Source organism: Acipenser ruthenus, chromosome 9 (genome assembly GCF_902713425.1).
Source record: "Acipenser ruthenus chromosome 9, fAciRut3.2 maternal haplotype, whole genome shotgun sequence".
NCBI classification, from domain to species: Eukaryota; Metazoa; Chordata; class Actinopteri; order Acipenseriformes; family Acipenseridae; genus Acipenser; species Acipenser ruthenus.
In genome coordinates this window covers 12,838,392-12,866,269 of record NC_081197.1, presented here as the reverse complement: position 1 = coordinate 12,866,269, position 27,878 = coordinate 12,838,392, and the positions used below count along the sequence as shown (strand labels likewise).

Here is a 27,878-nt window from a genome sequence, read left to right as displayed (position 1 = left end):
CTGTTAATACAATTGTTAAATGGGTTAACACTATCCAAACTCGAAGTGCTGTAGAAGTTTAACGTTCCAGTAATATTTTATCAATTTTAAAACTTGATATTCCTGCTGCAGTTCAGATATACAGAATTAGTAATGACCTTTTTTAATGTTTGGGCACCTGCCAGTATTTTGGTATTTCTTAGTACACTGGTACTGTAGTTTTTGTTTTATAAAGAAACATATTTCAGCCAGTTAGGTACATAAACATTAACTCTTTATTTTAAATGGTGATTTCTGGATGTTTTCAAACCTCAAATTACCCTCAATAGTTTTTTGTAAACACTGCCAAAGATTTATATAAAAATGTGTTTCCTTAAATCTGAATGGTATTTTTTTTTTTTTTCAACATAAGAACAAATGTACCCAATAGTCCTAAATTGGTATTAAATCTTCAGCCTCATCCTCGGTTGTTCATCATTCCTAGAAAACTGTTAACATTTTGCTGTACCATCCCCTACATGGTTTACTCAAATGTATATGTGGATGATTTTCTATTCAGGGATGTTTTGTAAGCAGAGTGTGGTAAATTGGTCAGAAAGTGGCCCACCCCCAGCAATGCAAACCAACCCAGGTTAGGCAGGCCATAGTGTAAAGTGGAGCGTGAGCTTCGTGTTCTTAGTCAGTGTTGGGCAGTTTTTGATTAATTGACTACTGACATGAAAAAAGACTTTCCATTATATAAGGAATCAAGGAAGCTAAATATTAACCCTGTTCAGTCATCACATGTTAGCCTCATTAATCAAAGTGTGTGCACTATTACCATAGAGACTGACCCCCAAAGCCACCTGGTCCTGAGCAGTACAAAGTAAAACACCCTGCCTCAAGTGCCAGTGAGTTCAGGGACACTGCTGGGCTGGAGGAGTCGGATAATTATTGTCTGCTGTAGGGTTGGGAAAGGGTAATTATTTGAACTTTGACTTTCACCCAGTTTTGTTTAATTATTTACCTTGGATGTCCCAAATAAGTGGAGACTATGACCTGCTTTTTCAGTACCCAGCTTCACAGCTGTACTGGAGGTCAAGTGATTGGCCAAAGGTTAGAGAGGCATTGTTGGTGCTTCAGCTGGGATTCCTGGTATCCACTGAGCAAGTGTCCCAATACAGAGAAGCCACGAAATGTGCCCTTGGTCTCCTCTTTACAAATATGCAAAAGATGAACATGTTTAAAGGAATCCCACAGGAACTACTAATGCAGAATGACTCTGCAGGACAATTGTTCTTCATTTGACCCTAAAACATGTTCATGCAACAGTGACTGCCAGTATGCAAATAAATGTGGAATCATTCTAAAGGGGGAGCACCGTAGTTACAGTTCTCTACAGTAGACCCAAATTATGTATTTTAAGCAATAAAATAAAATCTGTGTATCTTTCTCTCTTATGATTACCAGATGGCTTCTCTACTTGAATGTCAAAAGTAGTTCAACTAGAAGCTGATTCCATGCCCAGGCGGCCACATAAAACTGCAATGATCTGGAGCCTTTATTTGTACTGCTGTGCAAGATTTTAATTTTGAAAATCTACTGGCCACAAATAAGCATCAAGATGACGAGGAATACTCTTTCAGCCCCAGTTTAAAACGAAAGGAAATGGCATTAGTTTGGGATTAACTGTCAAGCGATTTATTTCTCAGTGAGTGCACTGCTGATTTGTGAAGGGGGAGAAGAGACAGCACCTGATTAGGGAATGAATCCAAAGCATTTTTAACGTCCTTTATAATTAGGCTTGCTACTATTCGATTTTTATTTTTTTGCCAAATCGACAAATAATATCAATGTTTATTTTTGAAAATGTACTGTTTTTTTCTATCTTTTTTTTTTCAATTCAAGCAGAGCATGGGTGAAATCGACCTTTATGCTTAAAAAAAAAAAAAAAAAAAAAAAAAATGCCATTGAGAAACATTTAATTTAGAGAAACCCCTTCATCATATTCGACATGCAACAAAACCATGGTTACCAACATTCTAATTGAAATAACGTTTGGTCACAGCGAAGCTATACCTTGTAAAGCTAAAGTTCCTACACAAATAAAAAAAGTTCCTACTCAAATAAACCATAGAAAACGCAGCATATAAAGTGTATTACAGTGACACTTATAGCATACATTTACAAGTAAAATTAATGTGCACTGAACAAAACATTAGATAGTTGAACAGAACTAACTTGCACTTATTATTATGAGCTCCGCCCCTCTCCTGCTTCAGCACAGTTGGACTCAGAGTCACTGGAGGCAAGGAGGCAAGGAGGCTTCGTCCTGCCGCGGAGACTTCAGCCATCCATCAGGGTATTGTGCACAATACTCCATTAAGCGTTTTCCTCTTGCGCCCCGTTTTCAAATCAAACTCGTAACTGTCACTGTATATACCTACAATAGCAAAAGCTTACCCACACCTTAACCTGCTAATTTCAAAGTAGGCACTTTGAATGACAGGCGCTGTAGCTGGCAAATGAAAGTGTACAGGTGGTCTTGGTGATTTGACAGTCATTTAAACGAATGAGAGCATTCTAGTGCTGCTTCAGCCAAGGAGATCTGTCAGAAAAAGGATGAAATGACTGACGGTAAAACTACACTAGCCTATTAAGCGACCACCGAGTTGACTGACAGCGACCCCTAGCCATTCAGAGCGGAATGGAGACGGGACAGACAGCAAGTATAAAAACTACACAGACTAGAGATGATTTCTTTAAATTTATTATTTTTGGTAAGAAAAAAAAGCGAGTGGTTTTACTGACGTTTATCCTATACATTTATTTCAGTCCAACTCATATTTTTTGGAAATTCGATGTTTAACGAGCTTTGCTGATTAAAATCGAAGTAGCAAGCCTACTTACAATGTAGGCTTCCATATCAACATCTCTCTGCATTTATTGCAGAATATTATGTATTTTTTTAAAATCTCTGTTTTTGAATACATTTTCAATATGTGATTTGACTACTGTACTTTAGAAGACAGAGTAAGCCTCCACTTATTACTGACTCATTTCGAGGGCCGTTTCGTGAAAATGTTTGCTAAAATTTGGATAAGTCATCAAGTGTGTAATTTCCTATAAATGTCAAATTGCTGTTGAAGATCATCAGTACTGCAATCGGGTGGGTAGATGAGGAGGAGTGCCCCTGGCTCTGTCAGCTGCCCATTAGCCAGAAGCATTGCATATCCGTGGTGTGTGTCAAAAGTTTAAATTAACAGTGTGTGCTGCCATCACACCACAAATGTGTGGCCATTAAGAGAAATGCTATTTATTGGAAAAAGTACATTCCGTGCCAAGTGTGTGTTCCACAATGATTTATTTAAAAAAAAAAAAATTGTCAGCGTTCTACTGTACAGTAGCCACTGACATGAGAGATTTTGGCCTGCTCTACACGCCCTGCCACACAGCAGCTCCACAAAAGGAAATGTGTTGCTGCGCAGTGCGGCGATGTGACTGTAAACAGCTGTCGTTTTGTAAAGGAAGATCCTTTCTCATGTAGCAGCAGCTTCTCATAGGGCTGGGGGTTGGGGATTGGGGGTGCAGATTTAAGGAAACCAGCTTATTGTTACTGATCCTTTAAAGAGACGAGGAGACCACTGCAGAGTTGTTGTGAGCAATGACATGGAACCAGACTGGTTGGAAATGCTCTGCAGAAAACCTGGCAAATTGAAATCTAACTCAAGCAAAAGCTTCAAATGACAGAAAATCTTTCAGGCCTTATTGATTCGAGACTAAAAATGTATCCGCAGTGTGGGACGAAATATTACGTTTTTGAACAACCATTGCTTTGTTTGTGTTTGCTAGACAGTACAGTACCAAATAGGTTACATTGTGTTAATACCAGAACTATATTATATTAAAGAAGTACTGTAGCCTCTTTTATTTATATTGTTAAAATAATATTGTATTTTTTGCAAGCTAACTAATACATGCCCATGCAATAGTTTTTCTGCAATTATAATTTAATAAAATAACTAGGAAAATAAAAATGTGTTTTGCAATTTCCTACCAACTAAATATTAAATTGAGTCTACATATTACAGGGCAAAGATTTCCATTAATGGACAGCACTGTGTTTGACCTCCCATAATCCTCCTGTTTGCAGAGTGACCAGACTGACATCAGCTTTTCTATCCCCCACACAAACACACACACACACACTCACACTAGTGTTCAAATGCTTGAGCTGTACTTAGACTGCAGTCTTGAGCTAGCAATTCTGTGATGCAGTACCCTCCCTCCCTCCCACCTTGCTTGCACTTTCAAAGAAAAAAACATGGCAGCAGCCCCCTTTCTCGGTTTGTTTTTCGACATGGAACAATTACCTCTTCCACACTGAGCCCTTCTCCCCTTCCTGGGAAAATCGCAGGGAAAGGCCTGCATTTGCATAATCATCTTTTAGTGCTATTGTGGGCGGGCTCTTCTGTGGTGGACGGGAGAGACAGCTTGGCCACCTGTCCAGAACAAATGAACTTAGCCTTTGTGGAACATTATCTGTTTCTCCAAGCCGTTATTTATGTGTAATGAATAACTTGATTAAGTATTTATATAAAAAAAGAGAAAAAAGAATGAAAAGTCCATCGCTCAATTAATGTTCAGTGTTTGATATTATAATGGATTCCCTTTTGTGTGAAGAACCCCCCCCCCCGATGTTTGTTAGTGAGTAAATGTGTGTTTTTGTGTGTCAGTGTCTATATGCTGTATGTGTGTGTGCTTTCTTTTTAACCAAGGATGCAGAAGTCAGCCTTGTCTGCACGCATGTCTCTGTCTGTTTCTTTGTGTGTGAGTATGCATGCCTGCACGTGTCTGTCTGTCTGTGCGTGTGTGTGCGCACGCTGCTCAATTCCCCACACAGCTGTATTTACCGGCTCTCGCTTACATAGCTTTATATCCGCCTTTGTGTGTTATCGTCCTCATGAATATTTAAAGAGCTGGAGTGTGGGAATGAAAACAAGGCAAGGAAAAACATGCAAAAAAAAAAATCCTTTTTTGCCCCCTAAATTAATTTGAATGGTGTGTCTGTTTTCACTGCCTAACTCTTTTTTTTTTCATCTGCTTTAAATAATACTATTAATCAATTCAGAAACAAGCCATCATGGATGGGAATGTGAAAAGAAAATGAATGAGGTAAGAAGGAATGGGAGAGGGCTTACACACTCCTTATCTGCAGAGCAGCAAATGCCCTTGCATTAATTGCTCTTGAATCTGCCTTGCTTTAAGCTGGTGTTAGCGAAGTGCACACTTCCTAGAAACCCTCTGCTGTTAAACAGTGGTTTCAGTCAAGGTTAATCGTGTGTTATACTGTACAGCTATGACCAAAAGGGTTGCATCACACTACATTTTTAGGATTGAGACTTAATTTACAAAGAAAATAATGATATGAACATAATTTAGATCTTCTGTTTAACATTGTGTAATCAAAGAAACTATAAAATTATATTGCAAGTGTCTACCGGAAGCCATATTTGCAATGCATTCCATTGTATTTTATGACTTCCTTAATCCTTTCGGGCATGAACTCAGTGAGGTGCTGAAGGGTCGAGTTATCCTGTTGATTCCTTTACACTTTATTCCAGTTCATTTCGGTTGTATAGTTGACTTTTCCCTATTTCCTGTCCTATCAGACCCCAAACCTACTCAATAGGGTTGAGATCTGGTGACTTTCCAGGCCAGAGTTGAAGTGGCGTGGTACTGCTGTCTTCTAACCATTTCTTTACTTGTTTGGCTTGATGGCAAAGGGATCCGTCATCTTGGTAGAAGAAATCACCTTTTGGAAAATGGTTGAGCCGTAGGGAGGCGGTGGTCTTGGATTGCTTTCAGGTGCCAGTCCTTGTTCATCGCTGTCCCCTTGGGTTGAACGTGTAGGGATCCTGTGCCTTTGGCAGGAAAGCATCCCCAGATATGGACAATTTCCAGATGCTTCGTCATTGGGACGGTACACTCTGGCTTGTATCTTTCTCCTTTGTGCCTTCGGACTCCACCTCAGTTTCCAAAACAGCTGAAGGGGGAGTCATCAGAAAAAATGACTTTTGCCCAGTGATCTTTGGTCCAGTCTTTGTATGTGCGACAAAAGTTCCGGAGATCTCCAATGTTTCTTGCTCAAAAAGGCCGCCTTATCAGGCCTCCATGACACCAGACCATTCTCCAAGAGACACCTTCTCATGATGCGCACAGACGCCTTCACTCCAACTTCTTTCCACTGCTGCAGTAAGTGCACACTACTGGCCGTCCTGTCTCTCAAACTCTATCGGCATAGGTGGTGATCGTGGTGAGCAGTGCTGACGTTTGGGCATCCAGACCTAGGGGTAGCTTTTTACAGCTTCCAGTCTTCTATTAAACGTAACATTATTCAGTAGGTTTCATTTGACTTTATGAAGCAAAATTAGAATTAGAATTTTAGGTTGATACAAAATTTTTGGCCACAGCTGTATGTATGTCAATTATACCTGTATGTAAGGTTTAGTATTCATATTGTTTGTAAGGTGCGGTATACTTGATTTTCAAATGTTTGCCTTGCAACTCACGGAAAGATATAAGCAAAATGGCATTTACAGACCTCTATATTAACATTTGTTTATAGAAGTCCTGTACAATACGTTACTCCTTGTAAAGTGTACGTAACGTGAAAAAACAAGTCTTCTCATTGGCAGGTTTGTCCAATTTTAAGTTCAGTCGTAATATTAGGCAAATAGTTTGTTTTAAGATTTCCTCCTGTAGCAAATGTTATAAATTCCTGCATGTTTTGGGCTCTTCAAATTCTAGGTTATTCTTTTAATATTTAAACATAGGCGCTTGACCCTGCAGATCACAAGTAAAAAGAGACCGCTGAACCTTTGACATGACATCTGTCGAACAAATAATAGACATATAATTATTCCACAGAGTTCTTTCACTGAGAGAGTGGGAGGGACCTGAGGCGCTTGTGATGTCATGATTGGAATGTGATCCTTTTCTAGTCAGATTCTAAACTTGTCAGTGTACAGTAGGCGCTGTATTGCAATCAGGAATGTTGCTGTGATCTGCTGTCAAACCACCATTGGAAAGAAACATCTGACCCATTATACACTGTTCTCCTGGCTCTTGTCCCAGAGCTTAACTGTCTGAACTGAATTGAAATGAGTCACTCGGGTCCAAAATTTTAAATACTTATCAGCAGCACTAATTGGTATGCCATAAAGGGTAGCAAACCAATGGGAGATTTCAATATAGTTTTATTTAAAAGTTATGTATTTCAACGTTTCCTTCTTGATTGTTCATTAACCTGGGAATCTCAAAAGGAATTGACTTGCTTGTTACTGTGACACTGATTAGGAGATTGCACTGTGACGCTGTCGCCCATGACACACAGCAGTAAAAGATACTGTTCTGTGACAGCAGGCTCGCTCTGTGTAAATATTGGAACAGAAGGAAAACCTCATCTTGAAGACATGATTGAGAATCGAAACTGCAGAATTACGACACACTAAAAATATTGTCTTGTTACAAGTTAAATAAATTGCCTATGTTTCTTTGGTTTACTTTTTTATCTAGACTTTTAAAAACTGAAGTCATTATTCTCTGTCAATCGAGTGAAATGAACCCCCAGTACCCCCTCTCTTGCCTCCTTCTCCTATTATTGGGAGTCTGACCTTTGGTACCTCTTTATAGCTTCTGATCAGATCCCATTGGATTGTGGCTTGTGTTGGCAAGGCTGTTGGGAGAGGGCTGGGAGGGACTGAGCAGTGAGAGTGAATAGCTTCAGGGTTGTATTTTTCTTCTTTTATTTTGGGAGCCGTCCCCCAGTGCCAGCAGACAAGCTCTATGATGCTTTATAGCTCAGTGTTCACTCAGTTCTTGACATCCTTTCAAACACAAACATCATTATTTCTGAGGTAAAACTATACCAAAATGTAGAAATTTGCTGAAATGTATTGTCCAATTGAATTTTTAGTGGGGTTTTGTGGTGTGTGTGTGTGTCATCATCCATTAAAATATACATTCTGGGAAAGGTCAGAAGAGCACCAATTCATCACAATATGTTCTTCCTCTTTCGAATTAAAATGAGGAATACTCAATATTTTGTCAGTATTCTAACCTCTCTGCTGCACATATAACTTCTCTGGCTCACAGAGATTGAAATGCAGAAGAAACTCTCTGTCATTATCTGCTCAAGCCAGTGATGGTATTTATGTCTTAAAGACTAGATTGGAATTACAGTGCGGCTGTTCGAATTCGGGGTCAGTCTTGTCTCATCCTAGACGTGGTAATTGGGACAGATCAACTAAATCATTCAGCCTTATTACTGATGGGCCTTACTCTGCCTTAAGTTGTGGGGTTTGTTCAGTTTATCTAAACCGTGAGGAATCCAAATACTTCCACTGTTTACAACATGTAAATATGAAAACCATGCAAATCCAAGCAGTAACGGTGTCTCTTTAGTGCGTCTGTATAAATATTTAAATGTTTTAAATGATGAATCGAATGAATGTGTTTAGAAATAAGAAACGGTATAAAGCATGCATGGGTCCTCAAATTGTGAGATCACAAAATGATTCAGCAATCCTTTATTTAATGCCTGCTCTTTCAAAAACAAGTTTTAATTATTATGGTAACCCTCAAACTCTGTGTACACTCATGACTGTCCATATAGTCATCACTGTGTCGTACATCAGTCGCTTGTCCGCTGCCACCGACAACAGTACTGCGGTTTCTTAATAAGTTAGTTGTATTTTCACACTTCAAACTTGGCTGCATTTACTACAGTACAGATGGTACACAGTTGTTAGGGGGGAAAAAAGGTTAGCAATCATCTTTAGCCACCTTCCAAAATAGCCTAGCAACAAGCACAGTACACGTACTGTAGCATGAATAGCTGACATTGAAGGTTGCAAGCTAATGCAGCACCCCACCTGAATTCAGAGTGTTGTTAAAATGTGTGGGTCTCTCAATTAGATGCTACGTGTGCAATAAACTAAACGGGTGAAAGACTATGAGGGTTTTATGTGAAAAAAATCTGCATTTGTATAGAAATTCCCTTCATACTGTACAACGTTGTCTGGTCTTTGTCCTGTATAGTGCAAGCGAAGGGGGGCATTTGGGTTGGGGGGGGACCACATTCTGGAAGTCCCATCGTGCTGCCAGCTGAATGAATTCATTATAGCCCTTACAGATGATAGTGTTTCTAGATAACAAACACCGTATTATAAACAAGCCCATTGTCAGTAAAAGAAATGTGAACGAAATGGCTTATAAACTTGTCGTCCAGTGGTTTGTGGTTTGTGGTTGTGAGCCCTGAGAACTTCCAAACTTCATTTTGACATTCCGTGGCACTTTTTCTTGAGGGTCATGGTGACCTACTTGTGATTAAACTTTGGTATCTGTTATTCCCCATACTGTATTGTGCAGGAGGTCATGGCAATCTACCTGCAATAATGACACAAACAGGCTGAGGTGAACCGCTTGCCTGAAATTAATCAGATTTAGCACAGACATTTGGTTTCTGTTTCACATTCTTTGGATGTTGGACATGTTGATCTGCATTTTCGTGGTACTGACACGTGTAACGTGTTTATTTTCTTAGTATTGTGTGTGTTTGTTAGATGGGAGAAAATGTATGAGGGTGGTAAGTACTATTCATATTCTGAATGCGTCAGCGGGCAATGCATGGCTTATCTGCATTAGATCAATATTTGAATATGTTCCATTCTGACTGGGAGCAGGACTATCTTATGCTGCGCAATGTGGTCAAACAGGCAAATAAAAAAAATAAAAAAAAATAAAAAGGATTTGTAGATCTCTGAATCGCCTAAACAAACCATGAGTAACTGATACATGTTTGGTTAAAGGGTGTTCCAGATTCCTTTAAGCATTATCTACAGTACTGTATATCCCATACACTAATTGTCTTTTTAGAGGTGTTTGGAATTTGTTCCAGGATATTAATTTCCTTGTTCATCACTACACTGTAATTTTACACGTTTAACTTAGTGGTTTTAACAGAAGTATTAAATCTGTATTGATTCACTAACAAATGAAGGAATCGCCATTTCGGTTTGTGTGTGATCAACACATAATCGGCTCCAGTACAACACAGAACAGAGGAAGAAGATGCACAGCAAACCGAAACTTCTGAAGTACTGTCGGTGGAACCCAAAAACAAATGCACCAAGTCAATGGTCCAGTGTCCAGAGTAGCCTGTGGCACTGCTGAGACCACATGCCTTTTTTATAAACTTTCCTCATACATTTGCCAGTATCTCAAGAATATCAGTGTTGGTGTTCATGGTAGTGTTCTATCTAGTTGTTGGTTTGGAACAGTTTCCTTAATGTTAAACTTTATTAAATCTGTCTAAAACATCAGTTAAATAACTCCTCAAGTAAAGCTCTTTTGAAAAGATGATACATCAGTATTTTATGCAGTCTTGGATTAGGAAAATCATCCATAATTGGAAGACACTCAATCCAGAATTCTAAGGCAAAACTTATAAGAAACTAAGTCAAGCAGACAAACGTTTCCGCACGTGCCTTCAGTGTCCAGTACCTGCCTGCGGAGTCGCTACTGTCAGAAATCTGTCGGGTCTGCTGTCTTGCTCGTTGAGATGACAAGCCACTTGCAACAGGAACATATTTATGTATTACAGGGATGACATTTGCATATTAACACAGTGATCATTCATGTAGCCTATCTACACAGTTGTGTACTGTCACAGGTGTTTCCAGTCTGTTACACTGTATACAGTATCCTACTGTGGCAGAGATCAAGTGAATTTAGGGTCCAAATCCACATGGAAAAAAGCATGCCTGTTCGCCAATGTGCTGGTATTGATTCTTGTAAAAGTTTGCTCATGTCACTCCCCTCTATTTATTTTTGTTGCCAGAACCGTAGAAATGAGATGTAAATGTCAATGAGTTCAATAATAAAGAATCACATTTTAATGCAGTTCTGTCCATTGGCTTGTTATTTTGTATGCTTCACTTGCATACCATACTTTTAATGAGTGCTTAGTAGGCAGTCAAAGAATGCATCTGTAAACATTTCCACTGTATTACACACCCTATTATACAACTATTGTGCAAAATCGTAAATAGCTTAGCATTTCATTTGTTTTAAAGTCAATGTTTGTTGAACAGAGGTTTGTAAGGTTATTACCCTGACAATGAATTAAGCATACAAGTTGATCACAGCAGTTTCCATTGAATGGATATACAGTAAAACCAGATGGTTAAAAAAAAGACTATCTTATATCCTAGCAATTAATTTCTCCATAGGAAACAAGGCAGGAAAGACTGAGATCCTGTTGTTTTAATCAATGAAAGCTGACAAAGCAGAACTTTCTCGTTTTTTTTTTTTTGTTTTTTTTGTTGGTCCTCCTGCTTCCCAACGTACAAGACTGCTGACTTGGCATAATCATTTGAAAACAATTTTTTTAAGCAAATCTGTGCAAGAGAGCATATTCTCAGGTCAGGAATCTGGTGCTTCAGGATTGGGAGGGCTCAGGTTTGCACTGTTACTGTAAACTTATGTGTGCTGCTCAAGTCCCAGAACAGTGGTGGTTTCTTCAGGTGGACACATGGGCTAAGTGTAGGGGCTACTGTTTTATCCTGATACATTTCCAGGATTTTTTTTTTAAAGGAACGATGGTTCTAACCATATTACACAGGTTTTTCGGTCCACCACTCAATATTTTGAAAAGTCAGCAGTCGGTCAATTAGCCATAGTTTTATTTTAGTAGAAGCGGACCATGATTAGCGTTTATAGCAATAAACTCTGGAAAAGAACATTTATTCAAAAACATAGAACAATGCATTGCCATGCCTGTTATGTCCTTTACTGTGGCATTCAGTGGTGAGATAAAACAGCAGCCTGGAACGTTTATCCACGCTGAGAAACACTGAGGAGCTCTGTGGAAGCCTTACTGTGAATTTTACTCCCACTAAAAATGTAGGCTTCTAGAACTCTAATCAGTGGGCCACCATAGAAAGCCTGCTCTGATTAGAAGTGACAATGAGCTTAGTGTCCTGGGACAGTATATGTGACTGTTCCTCCTAATTCATTCGAGTCGTGGACATACATTTTCAGCAGTCTGTTCTCCCCTCTGTTGTCAGTGTACAATTAAAGTACCTCCCAGTTTATGGTGTTGAAAGAACTCTGTCTGATGTTTTATTCTATTGTATTTTATTTTTATTTATTTTTCCCCCAGAAGCTTAATTGAGAAGCAGAAGGCCGGTGGCCCAAACCTTTTTGTTCTTCAGCATGTCAGGAATTTCCATTGTATTTTCACGACACTATTCTCCAAAAATAGAACGAAAAGAGATCTAGAATAAATAAATGAAGAAAAGCACTGAGCACATTCCGTGTGAGCAGAGTGCCGGGGCTGCCAGGACCAGCTGCAGTCTTTGGACAGGGGTGGACATGACCTGACTGGGAATGCATTGCGATGGAGAGACGGGGTCCGCACAGGATATCCTGTGGAGGCAAGAGCAGCACAAAAACAGGAACTCCGCTAAACAGCCGGAGGAGAATTCTACTGGCCTTTTCTGGAAATGCTGACTGTATGTTTCCCCTGTTTGTTCAGATTGTATAGTTCACCTTATTTATTTATTTTTTGGCGGGGGAACAAACAATCCTGTTATGTTTGTGTGGATGGTGATTTACTGAATTCCATCTCCCATGATGTCATGTACTGCATGTAACCTAGCTGGTAGCAGGACAGGGCTGTGCTGTGATTGTTTGAGCCAAGCGTCTGCAGCATTTCCACTGGAACATGCTGAATATAAAAGTCCGCTCCTGGTTACTGGAATTAACACTACGTACCCTCCTTAATGGTTTAAAATAAATTCCACAGCATTTTATGCTTTCTCATGCTGAACTGATCATTGTGCTGTTGAAGCAAAGTGTTTGTGAGCCAGATACTGCACTGTAGGTTACATCTTACAATACATTATACAAGCCGTTCTTTAAGGTGTGATTAACATTCTAATAACATTCTTGCAAGCCGCTTATTGTTTTGCTGTTGCTTTTTTGCAGTTTTCCAGACTTTCTTTTCCCTTCAACTCAGATTTGTTATTTTAGGTATTAGAATATTTTCCTATGTGAAGCATAGAACGTTGGTGCCAGGTTTAGGTGGGGACCACTTGCCTGTTACACAGGAAGTGAACTTACAGCAACGTGGTGCATCGAATTACTCCTGTTTGTCAAAGAACAAATGAAGTCTGGAAAACAGCAAAATGATGCATTTAACTGGAGTCTGCTTAAGCCCCTGTCAGAGTCTGCTTTGTAAGTCTGTTGCCAGACATTTGTTGTTGGCATCACCAGCTACATTATGCATTGCTGGCCTGCACAACAGTAACTAACAATGTGTACAGTAGCTGCCCTCCACAGAAAGCCAGTAAGGCATATTGAGTGGTCTCTGTTATTAAAATGTAGTTGTGAAGTACTTTTATTTCCAAAACTTCTTATTTAAATCTGTAAAAAAAAATAATAATAATAGTAATAAAAAAATAAACAATGCTGTAAAATTGTGTCTCCGACACGCTCAAAAAGAGAAAGCAAAACCTGAATTGTCTCATATGGTTTTAAAAGTAAGCTAGGATTAACATACTGTAGCTTGCTCAGCAGTGTAGGTGTTACAGGTTCCCCGTTGACTAGTACAGCACAGTAGTAGTGCTTCAATAATCATTATAAATAACACAGAGGAATCCATTTATCATGACCACCATATGGGCCAGACCGACAGAATGACAAGAATGAAGCAGCAAAATGTGAAACGGTAGAGAATCCATCACTACCAGCTTGTATATTATCCAAAATGCCATGAAATCAGGGTCGGCTGGGAGTGAAATCTGCTGGCTGTACTGTTTCCACATTGTGGAGCATAAGGGAAAATGAAAAGGGGGAACCTGGTAATTTTTATTAAAGTATGACACTTCTTTTTTTTTTTTTTTTTTTTTTTTGTGACCTTTGGTAGCTGGAATTGAATCCCACCAGAGTCTGTGGTCCGTACATACAGCTGTACAGTATAGTTTTGTATATTGTTGTGTGGCAGTCCAGAGTGAGAGCAGTCTATCTGAGAGGGAGCCTGCTGTGTTACTGTAGCTCCAGGGGGAGATTGGACGCCACGGCCTTGATCGTGGAGCTGTGGTTTGTACAGCTCCGCTAGTCAGGCAGCTGAAGAGAAGCCAAAGGCCCCCAGCCTGCTTTGCTGCTATCATCTTGTTGCTGACTCGGCAGATCTGTGATGCTCCATTTACTGTACAGATAATGACTACATCACTATATAAAGCAGACCCCTTGAGTTATGTTCTGTATATGCTGTAAGAGTCTTATTTATGACAGTGTGTCACAATAGTAAGGATTTTTCATCCAAGACTTCAAATTCTCAATCATGCGTTGTCTGGGAAAGGCGACAAATGTGTCAGCTAATGCAGTCTTCAGTTGTGCATGAGGTTTGATTCAATTAGGAATCCTGCAATACGATGTGTTGAAACTGAAAAATAAATCGATAAATAATAGCATAAGGATGATCTAAAATGTGATGGTGAAAAAAAGTGACTTTGTAAGGAAAGACACAATGAACTTTCTCCCTTGGTAGTTATGGATTACCTGCTTAGAACCGTCACATATCATCTATGTATAATATGTTTAAAATATTTGTGATTTAAGGAGTAAACAGCAGCTTTCTGCTGATCCGTTGACTGCTCACAAAACAGTTTAACAAAAGCTAGACTGACGTTGAATTAAACAGATGTTAAATCGTGACTTATGGTCTGCGTAATCCGTTGGTTAATTATTTTAATTTGATGCAAAGATGTGACAGCCTGTGGCAGAGAGGCGGGTGCCTCGCGCGTTCCAGGGATGTGTGCACAGTCCAGCCGGGTCAAAGGTTAAACTATCTGTGAATTTCCCCAAGCACACATACATTCACACACACACACACACACTAGTAACAGTGACTGTCATTGTTTTGGCAGTGCTGTATGTGGAAGCCATGCACTGCAAGTAAAACTGAGAAGCCCCCAAAAAAGGGGCTTTAGTTAGAGCCAAAGGGCTGGGCTAAGTTACATTTCTACAGGTCAATTATCTAAAAAAAGAGAAAAAAAGCATTTTGGTAATTGGGGCTTCCTGTGAAATCCCTATTAAAATAAAACTGTGTTTTTATATACAGTATGTTTGGTAACACCCTTTTCCGAAGTGCTGGGTCTGTGTTTAGCGTTACTTCATTCGCAAAAAACTTAGACTGGGGGTTCTTTTTAAGGCCACAAGAAAAGAAAAAAATAGAACAGCACTTTCTTCAGCTGATTAACATGCCACTGCAGGGTGTATGCCTGACGATTCCAATGTTGAACGTCACACAGAATTGGCACTGTCCGAAAATAAGTGATGTCAGACGCACTTTTTTTTTAAAGGGCAAATTCAAAGTTAATACTTTAGCTGTGCTGTAATATAAACCAAGTACCTTCTATATCTACTCATAGTTCAACTTCTCTGTTCAGCTTGTCTGACACAGTATTTTGATTACAGTCTATCTTAGAAAGTGAATAGAATAGATACTGCTTTGTAGAACTACTGCATTTTGTACTGTAGCATCCAGCTCAGTTTCTTAACAGTTAAAGGTGTTAGCTGAGCGTTTGAAAACGTAACATACTGTAGTTGCTAGTAGTTTGTTTTTTCTCTACAGTGTGTAGTCAGTAGGAAAGCACTGATGGAAGTTGAGGCTTTCCTGGGAGTGAAAAAGTTCAGTATGGAGCATAGTCTTTTCTTGGATGCAGTTGCTACGGAGCTTGTAAAATGACCGATATCATTGTTTCTCAGTGTATTGAGTGAAGTGCAGTTAAGCAGATGATTCTACAGTACCAGCTGAGTTACTAGGCCAACTGTTGCTGTGGAGTCTCGTTCTGAGCTACAAAAGCCATTCTGTGTGAAGAAGAGTGAGACTTGATTAGAACTGGCACACTGTTAGGGCATCCTGATTCACTACGGACTGGCGCAGGAGCTCTTGACCAGCCTGGGCATGGAACCAAGCCCCTTGATTACCACCCAGATGCTGGTGCAGCTGAGCTCTGAGGGACCACGTGGTCAATAACAGGGGTTTTCACATGGTGATAAATAGGGCATCCAGTTTTATCACTTGCCTGTATGGATGCCATCCAAAATCCAATTTACAGCTCTTCCAAAGGCCACCTGCAATACATATCTATAGTTAAAGAACTCCTCCTATTGTTTAGATGGTATGTGAGTGGACACACACAAGCATACTGCACATACAGATCAGATACGCTTTGAAAAACTAAAGGCACAAAAGAAAAAAGTACCTGTGTGAATGTGTTGTTTTTAAAACATGGTTATTGAACATGGTTAAGAATTGATGTCAAGGAATCTACTTTTAGAAGTACCCAAAACAAGCCCTGCTGTTCTGCAAGCTACTTGTATAGTGTGTGATGGTTTCAAGCCTTGAAGAAGCCTTGAAGAAATAGGGCACGTTCTCAGCAGCAGATATGATTTTTGCTTTCTCAAGCTGCTCCCACATGTCTTTTCGTAAGCCTTAGATTTGCTGCTTTCCAAAGGCTTCCGGCCTCACCAGGGCTGTTTTGCAAAGCGATAGAAAGCTGCATGAAAGCCTACCTCTGACAGTGAAGCATTTCCTGCCTGACACGCTGATGCTGTCCATATGGATCCTATATGTGCTGTAGAATCAAAATCTGAACAAGATGCGCAAGTTTACCCTTCACAGTGTTGTGCTGGATATTCTGTAGACCTGTACTGCGAACTGGCAGATTCCCCAAGATCTGAACAAATCAACGTTGAAGTGATCAAACTGATAGCATTTAGCTGCATGTTCTCTACGATAGCTGGAAACCCTTTTTCTTTGTGATTTTTAATGAGGGTGTTTCATGAAGGTTCTCTCTACAGAGCGTACGTATCGTATCACAAGCAATGGCAGTGGGAGCGTCCTCTCATTCCTGAGACACATGCCTCTAACCTACCCCAGGGGGAACACCCTCTTAGTGGGTGATGTGAGGGATCACTTCAGCCGTGCCCATGCAATGATTGTACCAACATACCCCCTGAATAAACCAGATTCCCAGTTTAACAGATGACTGTGATTTATTTATCATCTGCCTGTTGGGAAACTCACAGCTGGCTGGCTTGGAACAGAGCTGTCTGTCTGGTTTGGAGTTGGCTGAGGGTTTCTGTTTAGTTTCTGTGTTCTCTTTTTTATTAAAGGCTGCACAGGGCATTTCCTAACAAGTGTGCAGGGCTTGAAATGTGGGCCTGATCCTCAAACCCTTTTTGTACTTCTATTACGTGATCAACTGGAGGTTTTTTATTTTTTTCCCCCCTTCCTCTGTTGAAAAATGTGCTGTTAGATAGGTCAAGAACAATGTCAGCTGTGTGTATGTGTATGATAATGCTTTATACATGCTCTTTTTTAATGGGTATGCCTATCTCTATTTGTGAAGGGCAGCTGTGTAATGAGAAACATAGGGGTGATTTAAATATTAACACCAGGGTTCGGCCAAACAAAACTTGGCTGTGATTGACATTTTCTGAATACATTATAAGGCAACTATTTTTAGTGCCACTTTCCATTACATACACATTTGTAATGTATGATAGCCATCATATGGGAAAAGGTATAGAGCTGTGTCAGCATGCAGAAAGAACGAGGCTAGTTATTGTGGTAAAACTAAGGGGCATTTTGGCATTTGCCTAAATGTTTGTGTACTTGACTGTAAGCTCTTGCTACTAACATGGAGATGGGTTTTTATTATTAGGATTACTGATTTGTTAAGAATCCTGAGGTAATTAAATCAAGTAGATAAACTTTTGTTTCTTGTTTTATATCAGAATTTATGTTTTGATAAGTTATTGGAATCCAAATAAATGTTGCTGTATATTTGCTGTATTCCCTGCCGAAGTTGCAACTGGACTAAATAGACTGGACTGTGGACTTTGCTGTCTGGGTGAATGACAAGACAAGGTTCCAGTCACAGTTTTACAAGAGAAGCATACCAATTCAAATTAATCTAGTCATTTTTTTATATCTTCTCATAAGGGATGTGGAGATTAACTGGAGCAGAAAAAAAAGTCCATGGCGTCTGTCACAACGCAAGAGCGTGATCTTTCGATTTGACTTGTCTTGCTTCACTTCTGTACGGTTCTATTAATGAAGGGCTTACATTCTTACTCTGCTGTACAGTGCTGTATGCATTGGGAAACTTCTGTTTAGGAATGTTTTATTTGGGTGATTTGCACAGTACTGTGTTTTCTTTTGTGGCAGATGGTATTAGGGAATGACTGACTATTCATGGTAAACTCAAGACCTTGAGAAGGACTTCTTGCCGAAACATTTGTCATTTAGTATTACTACATATTCTACCATTAAGTGTTTAATAGTGGGTGAACTAATCAAATGTGCACTGATCACACATAATGCACCCCTATTTATTGGTGTCTGTTTTTCTCTCTTTTTGCAGGCTCTCCAGAAATTAGCCAGCCAGTACTTAAAGAAAGATTGTCCGGGTGTGAAAACAGAAGAACGAACTGATTACAGGTAATCCTTTTAATATAAATTTGAAAAATCCATACTAGATAACCGAGCCATTGTACTAAAACTACATCCTTCATTTTCAATATATCTTGCTACTTAACGTCTCCCTTGGCCTTCATGCTTAGGCTGTGACATAATGAAGACATTCTGATAAATTGAGTCCTTATGACATCCGCCCGACCAATTTTTGTGGTGTTGTGGTCATAGAGCTGTGATTAAAGCTTTCTTACTTTTTTTCCTGTAGGAATGTCTATACAGTATGGAAGTCTTTTTTAGAAGGGACTGTGCAGGTATCTCAATCTCGCAGTAACATCTGTGAAAACTACAAGAACCAGATCTCAGAACCGGCGAAGACTCTGAAACTGCTGAAGGAACAGCAGTTAAAAAAGGTACAGTATTTCCCACAGTTCTCAAGTTAAAGACTCCGCGTGACACCTGTCGGATAAGCCCTGGGGTCTCTCCCCCCTCTCCCCACAACCCATAGAGAAACATGATTCCTATTGTTAGAGATGTACTGTGTCCCCAGGAGTCAGGAACTCTTCAGAAACACGTTTGTACTGTATGCTTACAGTATGTACAAATAAACAACTACATGGTAGGCAGGATACACTTTTTTTTTGGTATGCCTGTCCTGATCTTTTGTTGCTGATCCCAGGAACTGTTCTCCACTATATGTAGATAATATTGTATTTTTTCACATCACACTTTAACAAACACGTTCCAGTAAAAAGGGGAATGAATTATATCTAGAGGCGTGTTGTGTCTTACAGATTACTAGTGTTCGTACTTCCCATAATATTGAGATTTAGTTACCTTTTCCAATGTGGTGGATGATACACTACAAAGACTAGTTTTTTTGGGGGGGGGGTTGTACTATAACTTCTACTACTGTTGAGTTTTTGCCTTGTTTGAGGCAGCAGAGTATCTGTAAAACTGCATTCAGCATTTCAAGGACGGGGTAGATTTCTGAACTTGCAAACCTGAACACTAAAGCACAGTTCTCAAATCTGACCCCTCTGTGAGGGATCTTGCACAATTAAATCTGGTTGTAGTAAAAAAACAAGTGCACATTTAACCATGTAATAAGCTCCTAATAAATGAGATTGTGTTGCAGCCTCCAGTACCTCTGGGTCTGGGATTTCCTGCTTGAAATAGGTTATGTTTTAAGATTTGCTCAGAGGGACATCTCAAGTAATTCCCCCATCCCCTTACCTTTGGACGGCCTCTGAAACAAAGTGTTCTGTGCTCTCTGACCGTGCAATTGAAAAAAACATTGGGACAGCTGTCATAGAAATGCTGTATATGTTGAAATAACTCTATGTTGAAATGTCTCCAAAGGGACTTGTCAGTTCAGGCTGCTTATTCCAGGTATCTCTGTTTACTGACTTGCTGTAAGAGCAGGTGGCTGCATGGTTCAGCCTTAGACAGATTTTACTGTATGCACGGTTTGTTGCATATTACAGACATCCTACAATTAAACAGTATTATTATTATTTATTTCTTAGCAGACGCCCTTATCCAGGGCGACTCACAATTGTTACAAGATATCACATTATTTTTTACATACAATTACCCATTTATACAGTTGGTATTTCACTGGAGTAATCTAGGTAAAGTACCTTGCTCAAGGGTACAGCAGCAGTGTCCCCTACCAGGGATTGAACCCACGACCCTCCGGTCAAGAGTCCAGAGCCCTAACCACTACTCCACACTGCTGCTGTTTGTATATGGCATTTTATATCATATACAAACCCTCAGACACAAAATGTGACCTACTGACAGGAAAAACAAAACAGATTTTTCTTATTACAGCTGGACAGTTTGTACTTTCTGGTAATTACAATAGGAGTCCAGGAGAAGGTTATGTGTTTTTTTTAATTTTTTGTGTTGTTTTCAGTGCATAGACCAGTTGACACGTATCCAATCGGAGTTGCAGGATACGGTAAAGGACCTGGCGAAATCCAAAAAGAAGTACTTTGAGACGGAACAGATGGCTCACACAGTGAGAGAGAAGGCAGACATTGAAGCCAAGTACGTGCCGATACTCCTGGAAAAGTTGCACTTCTTTCATTCTGGTTATCGTTGCTGGTTTTTATTGCCAAGTGTTAATTCTAGAGCACTCCACTACTCATACTGGGAAGGAAATAACACTGTCATTGTGTGGCACTTTGAGCCACTGCAGGTTTTAATACAAGTAAAACAACAAAAAGGGTCAAAGTTTCAAACAGAACTTGGCTTATGCCTTTACTAAAAATCACAAGTTTATTATAACTTTATAATTTACTGATTTCCACTTAGGCGGTGATTTGGTTACTGTGGATTTGTTTGCTGTGTTTTTTTTTGGACAGCCACAGTTTCAGTTCATCGTTAATGGAAGAATGTGACAGAAAGGGAATGCATTAATTAGCGCTCGGTTAAGGTGTGTACAGTTGAAGTTCATTGTATAAACTGCAATGCAATGGCTGCCTTACTGCCTCCCTTGTAATGAAAGGGTCTTGGTGGATTCTATCTTGGCAGCTTTAACCCTCACTTGGCTCTGCATGAATATGTTCGTTCTTTTGAAATATGTTTAGAACTACCTGCCAAAGAGAAAATCAACTCCCTATTTAGAATACTTTATATATTTCTTTTCTTCCAAGCATTTGGTCTTGTGATTGTTTCATTTTAAAATGTTTTTAAACATTTAAATGAAATCAGGTTAACCTTTTCCCTTCACAACCAAAAGTCTGTTCTGCTTTTACCCATCATGTGGGTGGTGGGGGGTGGGGGGAATGTTTGTGGACCATTTTCTTGTGTAAACCCCAGGAGTTTGGTATTGACTTTTACCATGAGAAATTCAGATTTTTCAGGGTAAAATGTGTGGCAGATGCAGCTTGTAGATGTGATTTAGCCATTCAAAGTCAGCTAATACTGTGAATTTTTTTTTTCCCTTGTTGCAGGTCTAAACTTAGTTTATTTCATTCAAGAATAAGTTTACAGAAAGCCAGTGTAAAGGTAAGTGTGTTCTTTACAGTAGACTGACACTATCTGAAAGATGTATGCTGCTGGGTAGTACTGTACTATTACAGTGAATTGGCATGTGAGACTTTCTCATCACATTGCAGGACAATTTGCTAAATATGGCAAGTCCCTTTATTTTTATAACCACAGAATCACGCCCAAGAGATATGCCCAATATGTAGTCACCCAGACTGTCTGCATCCAATTTCTACTAAGCTTTAAACAGATTCTGTTTTCTTTTAAAACCGTAAGTTTTGTCCTCTGTTACACACACTAATGGTTAAACCTACCAAGATGACTTGTTGTAAATGGGAAAATTAGCTTTTGTCTGAAGACATGATATAACCCCAGGCCTTGCCTTGCAATATCAGTGAGTGATTTGAAATCACCAGAATAGGTAATTCTGGCTCAAGTGGACCAAATCCTGGGGAGGTGTTTCCTCTACATGTGGTTGACACGTATATGACAGGGGAAAAGGGTTCCAGAAAATGTCCATATAAAAGAAGAGCTGCATAACATGTGGTGAAAAGTGAGGGATGACGTGGACAATGAACACCAGTATCCTTTTAAAGCAAGGGCTTTCAAATCAAATATAATTAATTTACATAAGAGTAACCCTGGTTGGTCCACTTGACCTGAAATGACCCTGTTTATATATGGTATGCTTTTTATAAGCTGCTTGCTTGTCTGTTTCAGTTAAAAGCCAAGAGGAGCGATTGCAACTCGAAAGCCACGCACGCCAGGAATGATTACCTTCTGACGCTGGCAGCTGCAAATGCACACCAGGACCGTTACTATCAGACCGACCTGATGAACACCATGAAGGTAAGACTCTGACCGTCATTTAAACAGTCTGGGGATCAGGAGAACTGCGGGTGAAAGGTGCTGTTTGCTCTTAGATTGGAGCGTCCACATCATTAACCACAAAGCTTAACCGAGTCTCCCAGCCCTTCAATCACATCAGTAAGACCTTTTCCAAGATACCAAACCAAGCAGATCGTTGAAGACATAAAGAGAAGCACCTGCATGAATTGATCTGTAACACTGCAGACCTGTATACAGTGCTACGAAAGATAACTCCACTCTATACAGCAGACCTGTACACCAGTTTTTATTTATTTTTCCATACAAAATGAGACACTAAAACGATTTAGTTAGTCAGTTGTCCTCTGCTATTCCTGCTGGATGCTGTGGTTACAAAGGTCTGAATGACACTCAGAATAGCTAAATAAAGGATTAGGACTTTATTAGTTGCCCATAATGTGTCTCGGTTGGTTGAAGAGAAGCATTGGACCATTAATTCCTGCTTCTATGGAATTTGCCTTTGATTGAACTTTGAGCTCCTGTCCATCCATTTATATCCACAATCCATTCCTCCACTGCCCACCACATGCACGCTTCAGTTCTGCATCCATGCAAAATTGAGAAACACTTTTTTTTTCTCATTTGTTTGTATGAAACGTAAAATGACGGCATCCACAGTGAATAATCCAGAATTACAGTATTGTAAAACAGTAGTAATTGCACTACCTTTCACCCTAGAGACTTTTTTCAGGTTTTATTGTGAGCTTAACTAGTCACAACTTAGCAAAGGTACACAAGCTGTAACAGTCACAAGGTCGTTGTTGAAGCTGACACCCTAGGATCCTTCAAGAAGCTGCTTCATGATTCTGGGATCAATAAGCTACTAACAACCAAACGAGCAAGTTTGTAAACTTTCTTATGTTCTTATGATAAAGCCTTACATGGCTTAAATCACTAAACAATGGTATGGTGTTTCCATAGATGCATGACATGGGACAAAAAAGCTGTTTGTTAAAAATGCTGTAGTTGAGACCCCAGACCCATTGTTTTGTCAAGTGGTTCTTTGGTGTCATGGTTTGCTACTTCCCGACCGTATTCACTAACAGACATCCTAGACCGTTGCTTGGACTGGGTTTTTCCATTTGTGAATTAATGACCCATTTGAAAAACACAGAGAGGAATGTCATGGGAGGACAGTATCACTGTCTGACTCATTGCAGTAAATAATGCTTTTTAAGGGGGGCGGAGTGAGGGGGCCGGGGGTGTTAAGTGATATCACACATCCTTGTCTTCCGTTGAAGATGTTTTGGTTCTTAGATTGTGTTTTATACTTCCATTTGGAATATGTAGCCGTTTCAAAGATCACTTTCTGCTGCTTCCTGGTACCTAATCAATTCAAGCATTGAAGTTATAACTCCAATGGTCTAACTGCAATTAGACTCTGTGACCTACACCATAGCTACCAGGATGTGGCAATTTATCTGTAGCAGGGGTTCTCAAACCCGGTCCTGGGGACCCCCTGTGTCTTCTGGTTTTCATTCCAACTGAGCTTTCAATCACTTAACTAAACCCTTAATTGAACTGATCATTTGTTTAATTAGACCTTTTTACTTGTTTTCAGATCTTAAACAGTTGCAGAGTTCAAGTTACTTTATAAAATGTTTTATGAAATCTGCAGCTGTTTTTAAGAGCTGAAAACAAGTAAAAATGTCTAATTAAACAAATTCAGTTCAATTAACTGTACAGTTAAGTAACTGAGAGCTCAGTTTGAATGAAAACCAGCAGACACAGACGGTCCCCAGGCCTGAGTTTGAGAAGCCCTGGTCTATAGCAATGTATTTCAAATATTTGCAAATCCAGATTTTAATCTGACAAAGCAAACCAACAACCACAAGTTTATCTGCACACAAATACTAATAACTGTAGTAAAGCTAAGGAGGATTTTAAAACCTTGGTTAGCACTTCAATGCATTAATTGCTTAAAATGGTAACCATTCATTGAAGGAGGGCTTCCATGGTTTTTACGAATACACTCAACACCTCTTAGCGGAAGTCCTTTGCTTAGTTTAGTAATCATTTCTCAATAGCAGCAGTGCTCCGAGACAGTGACTTTATATCCCCTTTGTATGCTGTGCTTTACATCATCTTTCTGTCAGAATCAAGGTTTGCATTGCAAAGTGTTTCCTGCTCTGGGTCGTCAATTTGTCCTTTTGAGGCAGGTCTTTTAACGGAAACCTGTTATCAGCTTTTGCTTTATTTCCTTTAAAGGCGAGAAGTGGTTTGTTCTTTACTTCTGCCTTGGATTTATTACTAGCATTTCCCTTTGTGGTTGTTGCTTCCTTCCCCCCTTTTTTAAGTTTTCAGAATCAAAGACAAAAACTCCCCCTTTTTTTTAAGTTTGGTTTTCTAAAAAGCTTTACAGTTTTTGGTGACATCATGTATCATTTTACAAGAAAAGCAGCAGATTAATGATTCCAACATTGGAATGTAAGCTCATGTAAAACCATTTTTTGGTTCAGATTTCTATTTTGTGAAGCTCTCCTAAGGTGCTGTTTTAATATTTTACATCCAACATATGGGTGCTCCTGACAATATGTCATAATGATGTATTCGCTCACAATATGTTGCTGTTATGTGTGTGTGTGTGTTTTGTTTTTGGTTTTTTTTAATAATAATCATACAATCCTCTTAATGAAAAGAAAATATCCCCTGTACAGTAGTAATTTTTGTCTCAGTGCAGTAATTACAATTCCAAGGGATGTTCTATAAAAATGTTTAAGAAAGCATCAAGTCGATCATTTTGCAACCAAGCCTGTAAATGGAGCGTGACGAAACCAAGCAAATAATGTCATTTTTTTTTTTTTGTATAATCTGTCAGCCTTACTGTTATAATGGATTTCTGTAACGTTGATGAAGGCACACACACACACACACACACACACACACACACACACACACACACAGGAATGTACTGAACCAGGGTGCTATCCCCTGCGCCATTCGAAGGTTTACAGCGACAACAAAACAGAAACCGAAAGCTTGAAACTGACCACTTTGAGAAATGTGTGTAGATGCTCCTGGAGTCGCAGATATTCCTGCAACCTTTTCAAAAGACAAATCGACAACCTGCCAAATGTACACGCACTGTACCATTATTCAGACTTTGTATTGACTAGATTTACGATTCCAAACTCCTGAACTTATGAATTAGTTATTTAGCAGACGCTTTTATCTTAAGCGACTTACAGAGACTAGGGGGTAATGCATCAGCAGCTGCTGCAGAGTCATTTACCTCGGTTTTACGTCTCATCCAAAGGATGGAGCACAAGGAGGTTAATAACTTGGCCAGGGTCACACACACAGTGAGTCAGTGGCTGAGCAGGGAATTGAAACAGGGATTCATTACGATGGGTAGCCCAGCCGTCGCTGTCCCCAAAAAACAGGGATTGTTCTGTTGCTACTACCCAGAGCAGTAAAAGGTGAAATGAAGATAACAAGCACTGCATAAAACTTCCAGGAAACGACTGTCTCGTTGTATTCAAAACCCCCAAACTATAATTGAATCTGAGCTACTGCTGCAGCTAGAGGGCAGAACATCATGAGGGTTAAATGCATTGCCGGTATTGTTTTCATTTTATTTTTTAATACCAAGCTAGACTTCAGTTCACATTAGTCATTGTCATCAGACATGTTGATTCATGTTTTGACTCACTAGAATTTGGCTCAGATTCACAAGACATATATTTTATAATCTATATATAATCTGTTCTGTTTTTTTTTTTTTTTTAAAGAATCAGATAAACAAAAATGTCTTCCCTCATATTTGTATTTTCTTAAGATTATGTTGCTGCTGTCACTGGTTTATGAATGTGAATGCTCTTTCTATTCAGCACATCATTGCTTGCCCGATATCATAAAACATGTGCAGTAGCAGATCATACTTTAGGGGAGTTGTATTACACCTTACGGTTGGTTTTCTGCATTGCCAGTCAAGGTAGCAGTATTTGAATTACAGGCTACTTCTATCGAGGTGAGCAGGTAAATCATAATTCTGCAAAATCTACAGTAGGATTGCTCAGGTCCTCAGAGGCGAGTTTTTTATATGGGGGGAAAAAATAGACAACATTCATGTTAACTAAAGGAGAATGTGTGCAAATTCTGTGTATGAAAAGCAGCGAGAGCTGAGAGTCAATCCACATGTGAACGTGCCGTTTCTGGACGTCTGCTAGCTGACCTGAACCAACCCCAGAAATACCCTATTATAGAGCACAGTATCTATACGTGATAGAATCGCACAACACCTTTGAGCTAAAACAGCTTTCTGCACATGCCTAGTTAAACGCTGTTGTGACATCCACAAGCACAACAGCGTTTAACTGGGTTGAGGGTTCATCTTGCTTATCTCAAGATGAACCCTCAAAATAGGAGGTTAACAGTCTAGTAGGTTTCCCTGGTGCAGTAAAAAAGCTCTAAAATCCAGCTGTGCCTTATCTCTGGAGGGTACAGGCAGATCAAATCACACGCTGGTTGTCCTGTTACCTCCTGAAAGAGATACTTTTCTACATGTAATGAACAGTGGTGAGGAGCTTTTCTAGAACAACTTCTTGTGAGTGATTGTGCAGCGCACTTGCTTGCTTCCAATGCATGTTGCCAACTTTGGGAAAGCATGAAAAGAGTATTAGTGTGATTGACAAGAGCTAGTTGTACTGTCTCGTACAGCCTGTTTAGTAATGGTTCTTTGTTGTTCATTAAGCAGAGGATTTCGACAGCACACTGAACAGAAAAGTAATTATTTCATGCACTTCGCTTATGGCGAAATAATGAAGTCTAAATTATAAATACACAGCCTTTAGTGGTAAATAATTTATCAGCAGATTTGACAGGCAAAAAAAGTCTGTGCCGAGGCTCGGGGGCAGCAAGCTATGACTGCTAGTACTGTAACAATACCATTGATTTGTTTAAAGTTACAAAGGTAATGATCCAAATGATGTCATTCAGGGATTAATAGAAATCCCTAGGCTGTGTCATTTTGGAATATTCCGGTTTTTGTGCAAGGGAGAGCAAGTTGAAGAGAATCGGCCTTGGAACATGGAGTGTTAAATGGCATCCCCTTATGGCAAAGTACGGTATTAATATTACTATCCAGAAAACACTAAAAGCCAGTTCATAATACATAGCTCATGCATCAGTCAACATGTATATAAAATGGCATTTTCTTGGACCAAATTCAACGGTGTTCATGCAATAATCTGTCCTGACAGACCATGTTGTCCCTACACCCTATTGACAGTACTGTTGTGAGAGGCGTTTCTGTTTTTTTGGGGGGGGGTTTGCCAACCTCCCATACTTAAACAGTGTCATGTCCACTATGACGTGTGCAGTTTGTGTGGTGTTTATTGGTGCGTGAGTTTTGTAGCTGTTTAAGCTTTTTGTTAGGATTTGAAATCCAGTACATGGAAAAAAAGCCTCGAAAAAACTAGAACAGAGCATCGTTCTTTGATTTTTATTTTTTGTATATATTTAGTTTAATTTGAAAATT

At 39.5% G+C, this 27,878-nt stretch overlaps 1 protein-coding gene across 2 annotated transcripts in view; it reads left to right on the top strand.

Moving 5' to 3' along the window:
- LOC131738055 (F-BAR and double SH3 domains protein 2-like) overlaps positions 1-27,878 on the top strand; it is a 78,299-nt gene that overhangs the window by 26,023 nt on the left and 24,398 nt on the right. For both annotated transcript variants that reach the window (XM_059031180.1, XM_059031181.1), the window contains exons 4-8: positions 18,462-18,538; positions 18,780-18,924; positions 20,433-20,566; positions 21,475-21,529; positions 22,232-22,360. In XM_059031180.1, the coding sequence (XP_058887163.1) occupies positions 18,462-18,538; positions 18,780-18,924; positions 20,433-20,566; positions 21,475-21,529; positions 22,232-22,360 (540 nt within the window). The remainder of the gene's footprint in view (positions 1-18,461; positions 18,539-18,779; positions 18,925-20,432; positions 20,567-21,474; positions 21,530-22,231; positions 22,361-27,878) is intronic.